This window comes from Fukomys damarensis, unplaced genomic scaffold (assembly GCF_012274545.1).
Source record: "Fukomys damarensis isolate Sample0158 unplaced genomic scaffold, DMR_v1.0_HiC HiC_scaffold_36, whole genome shotgun sequence".
NCBI lineage: Eukaryota > Metazoa > Chordata > Mammalia > Rodentia > Bathyergidae > Fukomys > Fukomys damarensis.
This window is the reverse complement of record NW_022900948.1, coordinates 22,898,321-22,912,881: the sequence shown is the minus strand read 5'-3', so window position 1 is coordinate 22,912,881 and position 14,561 is coordinate 22,898,321. Positions and strand designations below refer to the sequence as shown.

The 14,561-nt window shown below is 35.0% G+C and overlaps 1 protein-coding gene across 1 annotated transcript in view; it reads right to left on the bottom strand.

Moving 5' to 3' along the window:
- Positions 1–14,561, bottom strand: part of Fsd1l (fibronectin type III and SPRY domain containing 1 like) — a 57,710-nt gene that overhangs the window by 39,518 nt on the left and 3,631 nt on the right. The window contains exons 2-4 of the mRNA XM_010619702.2: positions 11,696–11,751; positions 10,811–10,906; positions 7,978–8,109 (exon numbers count right to left, since the gene is read on the bottom strand). Of these exons, the coding sequence (XP_010618004.1) occupies positions 7,978–8,109; positions 10,811–10,906; positions 11,696–11,751 (284 nt within the window). The remainder of the gene's footprint in view (positions 1–7,977; positions 8,110–10,810; positions 10,907–11,695; positions 11,752–14,561) is intronic.

The window sequence follows — 14,561 nt, the reverse complement described above, 5'->3', positions numbered from 1 at the left end:
GTTAGTTATTTGATAAATTTTATTATTTTAATACTTTGTACTTAGCCTCTACCCGTAATTTATGCACAACAACTTAACTGAATACAAAGATATTTTTTAAAGGAAAGAAAAAAAAAGCAATTATAAATAACTGGGCAGATTTCTTTAAAGATTATTCATCGGGGTAGTCAGAAAACTATCTACAGTTTAAATTAAAATTTAAAATACTCTATCTGCAGACAATATCCTTTTCAATGAATACTAAATTTCTTGATATTTAAGCTAAAGTTATAGGTATGTTCAGTGAGTATAATCCATTTATTATACTATTCAAGTAATGCCTACTACTATATATATGAATTTACAGTTTCCAAGACTAGATAACACATGATCTGCAAATGCAGGTACCTACAATTCAGAAGGAATGAAGAGAAACAAGTTTCGAGCTGTTACAGTGATACACTCCGAATTCACTGCTCAATACCAATTCTACCTAATACAGTCTTTCTTATTTATTTTCCTCCTTCCTCTATTTCCACATATGAAAAGATTGTTAGTGATTATCTTCAAACAAAGAAATCCATTTCTAAGCTTTCAGATGTACACAAGATTGTTTAGAATATTTAATACACATTCCATATTCAAATCTACTTACTTTTCCTCTTAAAATAAGTATTAAAAATAAATTACAGCCATTTTGCTGGTCTCTGATATGCTACAACATTGCTTTAGAATGGAACAGTTAATTCATAGTTTGAATTAAAATAGATTTTCAAGTGTTATTTTAAGAAGCTAACCATAATTTCATAAAAATAGTGCTCCCTCTGTGAGTAAACACCTAGGTTCCAAACAAGAATTAACAACTCACCATTTGAAATATCCCATTTGCAGATTTACGAAAAGTTCAAGCAAAATAACAGAGAACAAAATGGTCATTGTAAATAGTCTAACTGGATCTGATATGAAGACCACTATCTGGACAGAGGACAAACTTGCTTCTGTGTCCTCAACGTATTACCCTTAAAACATGATTTGTGTTTTCTCTAAGTTAGACAGTTTGTTTGGTTCATTTTGCTAAAAACTAACTCTTCTCACAGGGCCTCAAATGTCCATAGGTAAATAAAAGTAAAACAAACCTTGACAATTTTGTAAAGCTGGATCAAATTCTCAGCTCTACATATAGACATATTATTCATTTAGGGAGTGTTTGTCTAAAAATTGGCAAAAAAAAAAAAGCTTATTAATCCTAAATTTACCTAGCCTATCTCATCACCCTTTAATACTGAGAACACCTTCATCCAGAAGTCTCCACTGCTCTAAAATTTAGGATCACCTGAATCCCAGCTTAGCCTAACAAGACTGAAGCTGTCCAAGCAAGAGCATCATCTCTTAGGAGACAAAACGCTCCTCAAGACCTAGGAACCTTCTTATAGGAACTGACTTGTTCAAGTCATAAGGATTCATCACAAGGCAGCCAAACGGAGTGCCTCAGAGCTTCAAAACCACAACTGAGATAATGACCAATCATACCTCATTCCACTTCTCCACTCCAGAAACTGGTCTCTATTCTTTTGGGAATGGGACGGTATCATCCTCTTTGTCAGCATGACTCATTATCAAGTTGGAGTCATTTCTCTATTTTCTCTTACTTTCCTTTGTTAAGATGCTGGCTTGATCTTTGTCATCTCTATAAGCTAAAGTCCCTCATCATTAATAAAGCTTTTGTCTATAAATTCATATTGTTGCATTATTTTTAATTTCCATTATCACTAAAGCAAGGATTAATGGTAGCTGGTGATAGATCAATGGGGCAGACAAAGTCAATGTAGTTTTAAAGTAAAAATACCAAAAAGAATAAGAAATATATGTTAAGAACTCATTAAAAATAAGAGTTCAACTTGAGGTCAAGTTTAAGATTACATAATATTTTATTCTACAGAAATGCTATGGATTTACTTTGAGGTTAAGAGACAGCAAAATGCAAGGTTGTATGGAGAAACATAATTTAATTGATACACCAGTTATTTGGAGGAGTTAAGAGTAACTCTGCTGGGCTGAGGAAGAAGTCAGCAATACAGCACTTTCCTAGCATGCATGAAAACCTGGATTCAATTCCCAGTACCACTGCCAAAAACAAAAACAAAAACAAAAAAAATGGAGGAAATGGCATCCATTGCAAAGATATCGTTTCTTTTTATAGTTTTAAAAAAAATATACACCAGGAAGATTCTATGGTAAAATTTCCATTACCTTATTACTATACCATTTCCTTAGACTCATGACACAACAATATGCTCAAGAATGAATAGTTTTGTTCACAAAAGCTGTCTTAGTAACTTAGAATCTTACTTTATAACCACCTACTGTCCCCTTAATGTCCCTTCACAACCTCTGAATCCTATAAAAGTTGCCAAAATTTTTGTGGTATGAAGGAGACATAAGTATTAAAAATTATAGAGGATAATAAAATGTAAGATTTTTTTAAAGATGAAATCATAGGAGAAAATATAGATCTGAAATAATAGTGAGAAGACAGTGCTAATATCCTTCTTGTCATCACTTCCAAATAATATTTAAATTTTATCTTCCAGTAAGTCCCCCAGGGATAATTAAAAGCTAATGAATTTTACTTTTTTTTTTTTTGAGACAGGGTCTCACTTTATAGCTCAGGCTGGCCTTGAACTCATGGCAATCCTCCTGCCTCTGCCTCCTGAGTGCTAGAATTATAGGCGTGAGCTACCATGTCTGGCTAAAAGCTAATGAACTTTAGAGAATACTTAATCAAAATACCAAGAGTATAGTCATGCCATTTAAAAAGAGCTCAAATACAGTTGTTTTGTTTTTTTGGTACCAGGTATTGAACTCTGGGCCTTGAGCTTGTGGCAGCACCACTGAGCTAAATCCCAAGCCCTCAAATATAGTTTTAATGGAAGACTTCCATGAATGAGATTAGTTGCGAAAAAAAAAACAAAAACAAAACTTTCATTACTATACTAAAGATTCAAAAAGTTCAGAGAGGACACAGTTTTTTTACCTGATACCGTAGGACAAAAGCAATTTAGATAAACGTGTTTGGCCCTAGTATGCACTGCTGGGAGTTTAGTCAATCTAAAAATAAAAATTCAGTAGCTATTTATAAAAGCAATACTTGTAGCTTGTTCTAAGAAAAACACTGTAGATTTTATATGTACACACATATATCCAGCTCTGTATAAGGCTGTCAGAAAATAAGTTCTTGGACAAAAGAATAAGTTAAATAAATAAAAATAAAATCTATTTTCATATGAAAAGAAATATCACACTTCTAGAAGTCTACAGACATATTTTAAACCCAAATTCCACACTAGGTAGAGATTATCCAATTCTGAAAAATCTCAATCATCATCAATTAACAAAGAACATTCCCTAAAAATCAAAGTCTACATGCCATGATATGAACACTAGTAGAGGTCTCCTCCAAATCAGCACTAACTGCCTTCAAGATGGTAAGACTTTTATATAGGACTTCTCGTCTTTATCTCAACAAATGAACTGCTTTCCCTCTCTGCCCTATATTAAGTAAATTATTCCTCTCTTCAAGCTTTTCAAACCAACTAGTAAATAATTGCTTCTTAACTCAATTTCCTTCATGCCCCTTCTATATTACGCATAGTATGTAGGGCTTATATGAACATTGTGTGTGCATAGGCATGCATGTATGTGCATGCACCTGCACAATAAAGACAGGGTTGGCTCTTGCTATATAGTCCAGAATGGCCCTTAACTCACTATGTAACCTCAATTTGTGGTCCTCTTGCCTCAACCTTCTAAATGCTAGGATTACAGGCATGCACCATATCTGGCTAATGTTATCCTTAAATTGATACTGATCTTATGTACAATTTCGCTTACCCTTGTAAGATACCCTTGTTCCTTTGACAAAAGGACTTGATCTTGCTTTCTTTTGTACTTCTTTTAAATTATCTCCATTTAAGAATGTGAAATCCATGAGGGTAAGAGCTCTTTTGCTCATTAACACATACATAAAATAGAGTACAGAAGTTTTCTACTAAATTACTTAAATGTACTGACTAAATGCACGAAAATGATATATTAGCAATCATATATTATTAATGACTTAATATGAATTTGCTAATAAGTGACAATCTAGACTAGGTTCTTAAATATTGACTTTATTTCTTTTTTTTTTTTTGAGAGAGAGAGAGGATCTCACTATGTAGTTCAGGCTGGGCTTGAGCTCACTGTGTAGCCCAGGCTGCCCTTAAATTCATGATGATCCCACTGCCTCAGACTCCTGAGTACTTAGATTATAGTCATGTGCCACCACATTCAGCTAAAATATTAATTTTAAACATTAAAATGGAAAACATTTTCAAACTCCTTTACAGTCCTGAACTAGAGTAAGCACAGTAGCATGTGATGAAGATGATAAACTCTGAAAATCTAATGTAGGCAATTATAAGTACAATGTGGTTTTGTTTTTGTTTTTTTGAGGCAGGGTCTCCCTTTGTAGTTCAGGCTGGCCCTGAACTCACTATGTAGCTCAGGCTGGTCTCCCACTGAACTGCTCCTGCCTCAGCCTCCCAAGTGTTGGGATTACAGGCATGCACCACCCCACCCATTTCTATAAGTACGATTTTTAATCAAGCTTTTAAAAGAAATTACTGTAAGTTGTACAGTTATTCAATGGCAGTTATTCAATGCATTTAAATTTTGAATAGCGAGATGTGATAAAAGAACCTAAGAAGAGCTAGTTAGTCCACTGCTGTCAATTAAAAGCTAGCAATGTGCTAAGGATGAGTCTGAGTGGCCTTGGTGGCTGTCTAACATTTATGAGGCCTGAGGTTGTATCCCCAGCATTGCAAAAGAAAAGAAAAAAAGCTAGCAGTATAGTTAGATAAATGAAGACTGTGAAACAAATAAAAAGTATTTTCCTAAACTAAATGGCAGTTTCTGCTGTCAAGGTAGGCACTGAGAATAATTAATTTTATCTAGCGAATTCTACATTTTAAAACATGTCTATTAATTGCACCCAGCTCCTCTAAAAATGCCAGAAAAATATATTATGAATACATATTTACACAGAAAAAAGATCCAAACAAACAGAAGACATCATTTGGGCATTCAGAGTTTAGAAGTAAAGCTGAACATAATAGCATCAGCACTGGAAATGGTTAATACTTCATAATGCACATTCAATATGCATGAGGTTTTGCCACTTGAAGGAAAAAGGAAAAGACAGGAGCAAAGGTCTGACTCATGGTCACATTAAAGATTTAATGTATGGCATGAGCTATAGTGACAGAAATGTTGTCTGGTAATAGATGAGAACAGGGCTGATGTGTGGAGAAAAGGTACAGAAAGGGAAAAGGGAACGTTTGCAATTAAGCAACTAGATGCTTAAAGGCCATATGAAATTGGTTCTGAAAGAAGGCCCTGGGCCTGAGACAAAGAGCAAAAATCCACAGATGAGTTGTAGGTTAGATTTTTCAGAAGTTGCTGAACTTTCCTTTCTTCTTTGTTTTTGTTGTTGTCTTTTGTTGTTTTTTGAATGGATGATTCTTTTACTAAAATTTATGGAAACAATGATTAAACTAATTTTCTTTGAAAGATTTAAGTAATACAAGTGTCACTCCCAAATATAAACAATGAACTTCATTCTGGGAAGAAAGGATATTCCTAAGAGGGTATTAGATCCTCAGAAATAATGTGTGTAAGAGAAAATGGGAACATTCATATCATTCCATACCTTCAAGATTCTCAAAGATACCTATGATTAAAACCAACATTCAAAAAATCAGTTGTATTTTGTATACCAATAATGGACAGTCTAAGAAGGAAATTAAGAAAATATCCATTTTTAACAGCAGAAAAAACACTTTGGAGAAACTGCAAACAATGAGATAGAAGGCCTACACACAGAAAACCACAAAACATCCCTGAAAGAAATTTAAGATAATAAAAATAAATGGAAAAACATCCTGTGTTCATGAACCAGGAAAGTTAATATGGATAAAATGTTCATATTATCAAAAGCAATATACTAATTCAGTATATTTGATAGTGCCTATCAAAATCTCAACATCATTTTAGGAAAAATAAAAACATTCTAAAATTGATGTGGAATCTGAAGGGATCCCAAATTGCCACAGACAATCTTGAAAAGGAACAAAGTTGAAGACCTCAACACTGATTAAACAAGGCTGCGGTAATCAAAAGTGTGGTACTGGGACAAAACCAAATAAGAGAAAAGAGAAAAAAGACAAAAGACAAAAGAAAAATGGAACAGAACAGAGAGCCCAAATGTAAACCCTCACATGTATGAAAAAATGATCACTGACAAGGGTATCAAGATCATACAATGGGAAAAGGACAAATGGCATTTGGAAAACCAAAGACTCACATGCAAAAGAATAAAGTAGGACCATTACTTTATACTTCATACACAATTAATTTAAAATGTCCTAAGCATAAGATCAAAAAAACCTCAGAAGAAAACAATAGGGAAAAGTTTCATAACATGGCATTTGCCATGATTTCTTGGATATAACCCAGGCAACAGAAGCAAAAATAGACAAAAAGGACTACATCAAACTTAAAAATTTCATCATTATAAAGGAAACAAACAAGAAAGTGAAAAGTCAGTCCCCCTCAATGGGATAAAATAACTGTAAATCATACATGTAATAAGGGGTTAATATCCACACCAGAAGGATGGGGATGTAGCTCAGTGGCAGAATACTTACCTAGCATGCCAGAGGTCTTAGATGCAATTAAAGCACCCACCCTCAAAAAAAACAAAACAAAACAAAAACAAAAACAAAAAAAACCCCACAAACAAGCAAAAAAACACAAACTTTGAAAATCAAGTCTGGGATAGGAATTCCTACAACTCAGAAAAAAACAAAAACAAAAAAAACAAACCACAAATCATAAAATAAAAAGACATGCAAACAACCTGAACAGATACTTCTTCTTTTTTTTTTTTACAGTACTTGGGATCAAATTCAGGACCTTATACTTGCGAGGCAGGAGCAGTGCCACTGAGCTAAATCCCTGGCCCATGAACAGATACTTCTTAAAAACTAAATGAACAAAACAAAACACCCACAGAGATGGTCAACAAGCATGCAAAAAAAAGATGCTCAGCATCTCTAATCATTAAAGAAATGCAAATCAAAACAAAACTGTAACAAATACCAGCTCACTCATTATGATGTCTATTATCCAAAAGAGAATTGGTAAGAAAGAAGGGAAACTAGGACCTCTGGGTGCTGCTGGTGGGAATGTGAAAGGATATAATCACTAGAGAAGACAGTATATACATTCCTTGAAAAATTAAAAAAAAAAAAAGAACTATCTATGATTAGCAATCTGACTTGTGCATATACAGCCAAAACAATTAAAAATGGTATCTTAAAAAGATATACCCGCCTATCTATGTTCACCACAGCATTTGCAAGGGCCAAAAGGAAAAAGAAGCACAAAGGTCCAGATAATGGATAAAGAAAATGTGGTATAAACATAAATGAATTTGGCCATAAAAAAAAGAAATCTTGGCACATGCTAGAACATAGATGAACCATGGGAACAATGTGCTGAATAAAACAAGACAGCATAAAAGGAAGAATCTATATGATTCTATTCATACAAAATATACACAGTAGCAGAAATACTGGAAAAAGAGAACACTATAATTCCCAGAAGCTGGTAAGGAGAAGGAAATGAGTTAGTGTTCAACAGAATTTCAGCTTTGCAATAAAATGAAAATTACTGAGCTATGTTATACAACAATGTGAATACAATAAATTGTATACTTAAAATGGTTGAGGCTAAATTTTATATTTTTAGCAACAAAATTTTTAAGATGTTAATGACCAAAAAAAAAGTTAAAAGTCATTTTTCTAGAAATAAAGGTATAATTACTCAGAAACTAATTTTTGTTTTCAATAAATCAAGCATTTTAATTATGCATATTTAAAAATTATATGATCTCACCTGTAACTCTTGTGATTTACGAGATTGTTCTTGCTTGATACTGTTAATCATACTTTCTTTTACTTCATCCAAAATAGAGTACAAGCTATCAAATTCTTCATCTAAATCTGAAAGTATGTTAGAAGAGTTTTCCTGTTTTAAAAAACAAAACAATGATTTTCTGAAGAGCTATCAACATTTAAAAACTAAAAGTTATACTCTAAGGGGAAAGTAGGTTTCTATGATAAACTACCTTAGTCTAATGTAAAAATAACAAAACTCTAATATTTGACTTCAGGCTTTAGAAAGAGAGACGTATAAGAGGCTGGTTGCTAATGCTGATGGTACTACTAATTCAACTATGCTGTGAGTAATGCTGCTGTCTTCTATGCACTGGCTTACATCCTCTTTCATCTTTTATAAAATTGTTCCAGGGGAAAAAGCAAAAAGGCAGCTGGAAAACAGAGCAGGGGAACAATGCCAGAGGTGGTAGGGGTGCAGACACAGACCCTAAGACCACCCATCCATGACCCACAAGTGTGGTGCACCAATTCCCTGGGTGGATCCCAAAGCTAATCAAAATGACATACCACCATAATCACCACATCCCATTCCTTGTCACATTCACACCCAAACACATCTCCCTTAAACCTTATTTAGTTTCCACATAAACACAATATAATAGTACCTTGGTACTCACTGTTATTTGGTTCTAGAATGTGTGAGGGGTGCCAACAAACTGTTTTAGCTTGAAAGGGTAGAAAGTCATGAGTCAATGGACACCAGTAAGTTCTAGTTTGCTCTTCAAGTACCAAACAAATGCTGAGTACTGGGACAAAATTTTTATACCTAAATTGATCAAGTACCAAATTTAATGAGTTTCAAAACAGAGTGCCTGCAGTAAGTTCATAATATTGCCTAATATAATAAAACTACCCTGCATATAATCAGAAAGGCGACAACCTCTTTTCCAAAGTCTCAAAATTTCCAGCCTCTTTTAAAAGTTCAAATCCAAGTCTTTTCTGAGACTCAAGGCAAACTCTTGGCTATGAAACAATAAAAATAAAACATGACTCACACAATATATATCAAAATGCAGTGTAAAATTCCCATTCCAAAAGGAAAGAATAGAGAGAAAAGAATCAAAACAAAGAAAGACCAAAACTCAGCAGGGCAAACACTAAGTCCAGTGGCTCTATATCTGGCATCCAAGGCACATGATAAAATGTGAGTTCACAGGGCTTCACTACCCACCCCACCATAAGGCCTTGCTGGTTGCAGGTCATGTGGCCTCTCTTTGAGCTGGATCCACTTACAACCTGTAACTTTGCACAGTAGATACCTGGTATCTTCAACTTTCTGAGGTCTCCACTGTGCCTTCAGATTCATTCCCACATCTTTGTGCACAGCTCTTTCAGGGGCTTCCTGATAGCCTCCTAGACCTTCCTGTGAAATTGAGTAGAAGTCTCCTTGATGCCATAACTCCTGCATTTTATATGCTGGTAAAACCAGGATTACATGACAATACCAAGGTCTCTGACAGTGGGAGTAATAGAAAGGCCACCTTGGACCATGCTTCAGTGACCTCTGAGTGCCTGGATGCCTGAGCACAGTGAAATGAATCCTGAGCAATCAATTCCCTAGATGGCCCTTCTCAGAGTGGCCAAGTATTCTCTTCTCAACTGAAAGGTTAATACTTTTGCATCTTTGAGCCCGTGATGGGTGGAGCCTTGCCAACTCCTAAGGTGCCCTCAAGGTATTTTTCTCCTTGTCCTTTTACAAAGTATTTGGTTTCTTTTTTCCTCCCGGTACTAATCTTTCAGCAGTCATAAACTTCTGGCCCAAACATTATACATGACTCCTATTCAGCCAAAAGTTAAATCTTTCTGATTTTTCTACTCTGCTTTTTGCCCAATTCTCCCTATAAACCAGGCTAAAAGCAGCCAGCAGCAACATGACATAGCCTGAATGTTGGGCTCTCTTAAAAGTATCCTCCAATAGTAGTCTACTGACCTTAACTTCAGTCTCTTGTAAAGTCTCAAGATATGGGCCAAATGTAGAAAACTTTCTGTCACAGCATAACACATATCATCTCTTGTCCAACTGTCAAGAGAGCTCTTGCTCCCAACTGAAACCTCCTGAAGCTAGCCAGCCTTTACTGTCCACATCCCTATCAGCATTTTGGCCTTCTAAACTCTAACCAGAATCACCCATCTAGTTCTGTTTACAGAATTCTGGGTTTCTTTAGCTTGTATCTCCAAACTTTTCCAAACTCTTCTTGTAGGCCAGTTCCAAAGGATTTTAAACCACAAATCAGATGCAGTCACAGCAATGACCCTTTCTGTATTAGCCATCTTTCCCATTGCTGGGACATAATACCCGACACCCACCCAACTTAAAAGAAGAGGTTTAACACATTCCCACCAGCTGTACCACCAGTGGTACATCCAGGACTATCCCATTGCCTGATGGGACAGTCATGTATATTCTACCAGTGGTTCAGAGCTGTCCAACAGAGAGACATACAAATTACAGCCCCATCATAAACATATTAATATGGCCCACAGTTTCAGGAGATTCAGTTCATAGTCAGCTGGCTCAAAGGCAGTAACATCATTGTGGGAGGGCATAGAACCATGCTCCACCAAATCCCAAAGCCAATCAAGTTGACACTCACCCTATCGCAACCCTAAGTTTACACTCACCCTATCACAGCAGTTTTATTTTTATCTGCCATTTTAAATTCCAATTATATTAGTTTATAATCTAGAATTGACAGAATATCTTTAAATTTCAGATTTGACTTAATCATTCGTTGTGACATATTTACATATTTTTTTAAAAAAATTCATACCTGAACTCCTTTTAATGTATGATTTAGTGTATCAACGAAGTTCTGAATTTCATCATTTTTATTTGCCAGAGTTGAAATGATCCTTTGCAGAGCTTCCTAGGGTTAAAAAAATTTTAATATTATCTTCTATTAAAAGAGAATTGTAAATTTTGTAACAACCATTCTATAAACTTTATGTAAAACTATATTAGATAATAAATAGGGGCAATGTAAAGCTTGTTGTTTAAAATTTCCAAAGACCTATACAACAGATGGGGCATGTATTTGTACTGTTTTAAATTCTTATTCCTAGTATACATCTTAATCATAATACCATTCAGTCTAAAAATGATCAATACTATTTCATATCAATAGTATTATTTTAGGTCATAAGGCCATGGCATATAACAGAATAACAGAATAGAGCCAAAAATCTTCAAACATTGCAAAAACAAAATTGTCTCATATAACATCAGAACATGAAGAATAAAAGCAAGGAGAAGTTGAAATTCAACATTTACCTACAAAACATTTTTAAAAATCACATTTTATAAATGTAAAACTAGGTAATAAATTTACACAATAACATTTATTGCAATACTTACAGATGCTATAGAACCATATTAAAAGGTAAGTAAATAGTAAATAACCCTAATTTTAATAATGCTTCTAATTTAAATGTGATTATTTAATTTTCTCATATTCAAGTTCAGCACTAGTCAATAAAATACTCTTTTACGACAGAAATGTTCCATATCTGTACTATTAAATATGGTAACCACTAAGCACAGAAAGCCAGTGATAAGTAGCTAGCAAAACTGAGAAACTAAATATTTAAATTTTAATTAATTTCAGTTATATAGCCATGTACAACCAGTGCTGACATTATGGACAGTACAAGTCTACCTGCTGAATAACTTCATAGGCAGCCACTGCAGAAATAGAAAAGGCACTTAAATTGCCTGTAAAATTCAAATGCAAGTGCTTTTCCTTTATAATTTTCCCAGAATGGTAAAACTTGTTTCTGTAAGTTCCTATAAACTTCCTTTTTTATAGCAGTGCTGAAGACTGAATCCAAGATCTCACATGCTAGGCAAGTGCTCTACCACTGAGCTATATACCCAACCCAAGCTTAAATATTTTAATAAAACCTATAAAATTTTACAAGTTAAAAGGTTCTCATCAATATACCAGGTATTGATTTTTTTTTTTTTTTTTTTTGGTACCAGGGATCGAACTTGGGTCCTTGTGTGGCAGGAGGTGGAACCACTGAGCTAAATCCCTAGCTCTATAACCAGGTATTGATTAAAGGTTTCATATTAAGAAACCAAGTATCTAAAAAATAAATCTAAAAGGAATCATCTGAAAGAAATAAAATGTTTACAAATATTTATAAAGCATGATATTCATTAAAACTTAAAAATAATTACAACTTTCATTTTATTCTCAAAACAATACCTAGAGATAAGGTGATATTATCATCTTTGGGCTCAGCCTAACGACTCTCTCTGTTCATTTATCTACTACAGTATTTCTTCCTAACCTTATACTTGTGGTATTTTAATATAACACAGTGAAGTTATGCTCAAAAAAAAATGACACCAAGAGTTAGCTGATTATCCTGTCAGTGCTCTTTCCAGAACGACGCAGCAAGATGTGAATACAGTACAAAGACAACAGTAGAATGGCAAAATGGAGCCTGGACTTTGGGAAGAGTTAGCTGAGTATAGCTGGAGGGACCATAGCGGTGGCATAGAGATGTAGAAAAGGTGATCATAAGAGAGAAGCATCTTCCAAATACTCATTCAAGAGAGGCTCTCTATATATTAAAAACCAATACTGTGGAACAGTAAGAATAGTTCTGCACAATCCCCAGACTGTTAATCAAAGTTCCAATTAATAAAACTGGGTTCTTTCTGGTTACTGGACTATATGTAATTTCCCTTCCACTATATTACTTATTATAGCAGGTATACAGCTTAAATCTTCAACATCTCCCAAAAGCCCTAGTATTAAAGACTTGTTCCTCAGAATGGCACTATTGGGAGGTGGTGGAAATGTTGAAGCATTGGTACATAAAAAAGGCAGATGTCATTCGGAGGAAAAATACTCTCCTGAGCATAAATGAGCCTCTCACTTCTATTTCTTATATCTAAGTTTACTAGCAAATTTTGGATTTGAAGAATTTTGTAGCAAAAACCCTGGATACAGCTGTGGCATATAGCCCCAGCTAGGTAAGCTGTGCACTTGAAAGATTTTTAATAAGAAGCCTGCCTTTTCAAGCTCCTGTAATTTATTGTGTAGAGTTAAATATACCTAAATACTCTAATTTTTATCTAAAATCCTTCATACCAGTGATAGTGAACCTTTTAGAGATCTCAACGATAACAGCCTATTGTGGGACTCATGCCATAGGTTTGCTACCACTGCTCTGTATCATTAAGTTGCCCAACTGCTGAAAATTAAGACCCTGGTTTAATTATGATGTTAGAAATCAGAATACAGCGTTTACCAACTACAATGTTCTCACTCTCCTTAGAGTAGCATTGTCCAACAGAAATATAGTATGAGCCAATAACAGCTACATCAAAACAAGTGTAAGAGAAACAGGTGAAATTTATTTTAATATTTGATTTAATACAATATTATCATGTTACATGTAATAAATATTTAAAAACTAGCTAACCAGGAGCAATGATGCACACCTGCAATCAGCTGCAGGAAGGATCACTTGAATTCAGGAGCTGGAGGGAAGCCTGGAATCACCAGAGTGAGATCCTGACTCAGGGGAAACAAAAAAAGACTTGCTTGCTTGCTTTTCTTTTCCTCCTGCCCCCTCCTCTACCCTCCCCTCCTCTCTCCCCACTTTAGATGTGAGTACTAAAGATTTTCAAATCCAATTTGTATTTCTGACTTACAGCACATCTAAATTCTAATTAGCTACATTTCAAGTGCTTCAAAACCTCATGTGCTAGAACTGTGACAATTTGGATTTAGAATCCCATACCATCCAAAACAGTCCAGGTATTTCTAAGAGTAAGAATGTAAGAGGATGTTAACGGCTTATATCCCAAAGCCTCATGTGCTCATAGATGGAACTGTAGGGAGGTGACCTGATCATGGGGTGTAATTCAGGACCCCTGGTGTATGATTCGATGAGTTTATAGCTGGGTGTGATATAGAAGAGGTGAAGTCTGGTGGGAAGAGGTGAGTCACTAGGGGTATGGCCTCATGTGTATATATCTTTCCTACTTCTCTGACCACACTCTGCTCCCTGCCTGCCATGCCATGAACTACTTCTCTGCCACTCCCTGGTGCAATGCCACCCTGCCTTGGAGCCAGCTGACTATGTACAGAAATCTCTACAAACAATTAACCCAAATAAACCCTTCCAGCTATAACTTGTGGTGGTCAGGTATTTTGTCCCAGCAAGAAGAAAGTAAGACAAAGGAAGAAATTGTCTTTGAGTCATATTAATGTGAAATTATAAAGAAGCTTTCTGAACCACCTCCTTGGAAGGCCAGAATTTCTTTATGTCCTTAGGCTATCCTAGATTGAGTTTTTTTATTTTTCAGTGCAGGAAATGGGTCTAATGCCTGCTAGGCAAGCACTCTTACCACTGAGCTACATTCCCAGGCTTTTTAAAAAATTTTATTTTGAGGGCTGGGGATTTAGCTCAGTGGTTTCACTGCCTGCCTTGCAAGTACAAGGACTGGAGTTCGATCCCTGGTACCAAAAAAAAAAAAAAAAAAAAAAAAAAAAAAAAAAAAAA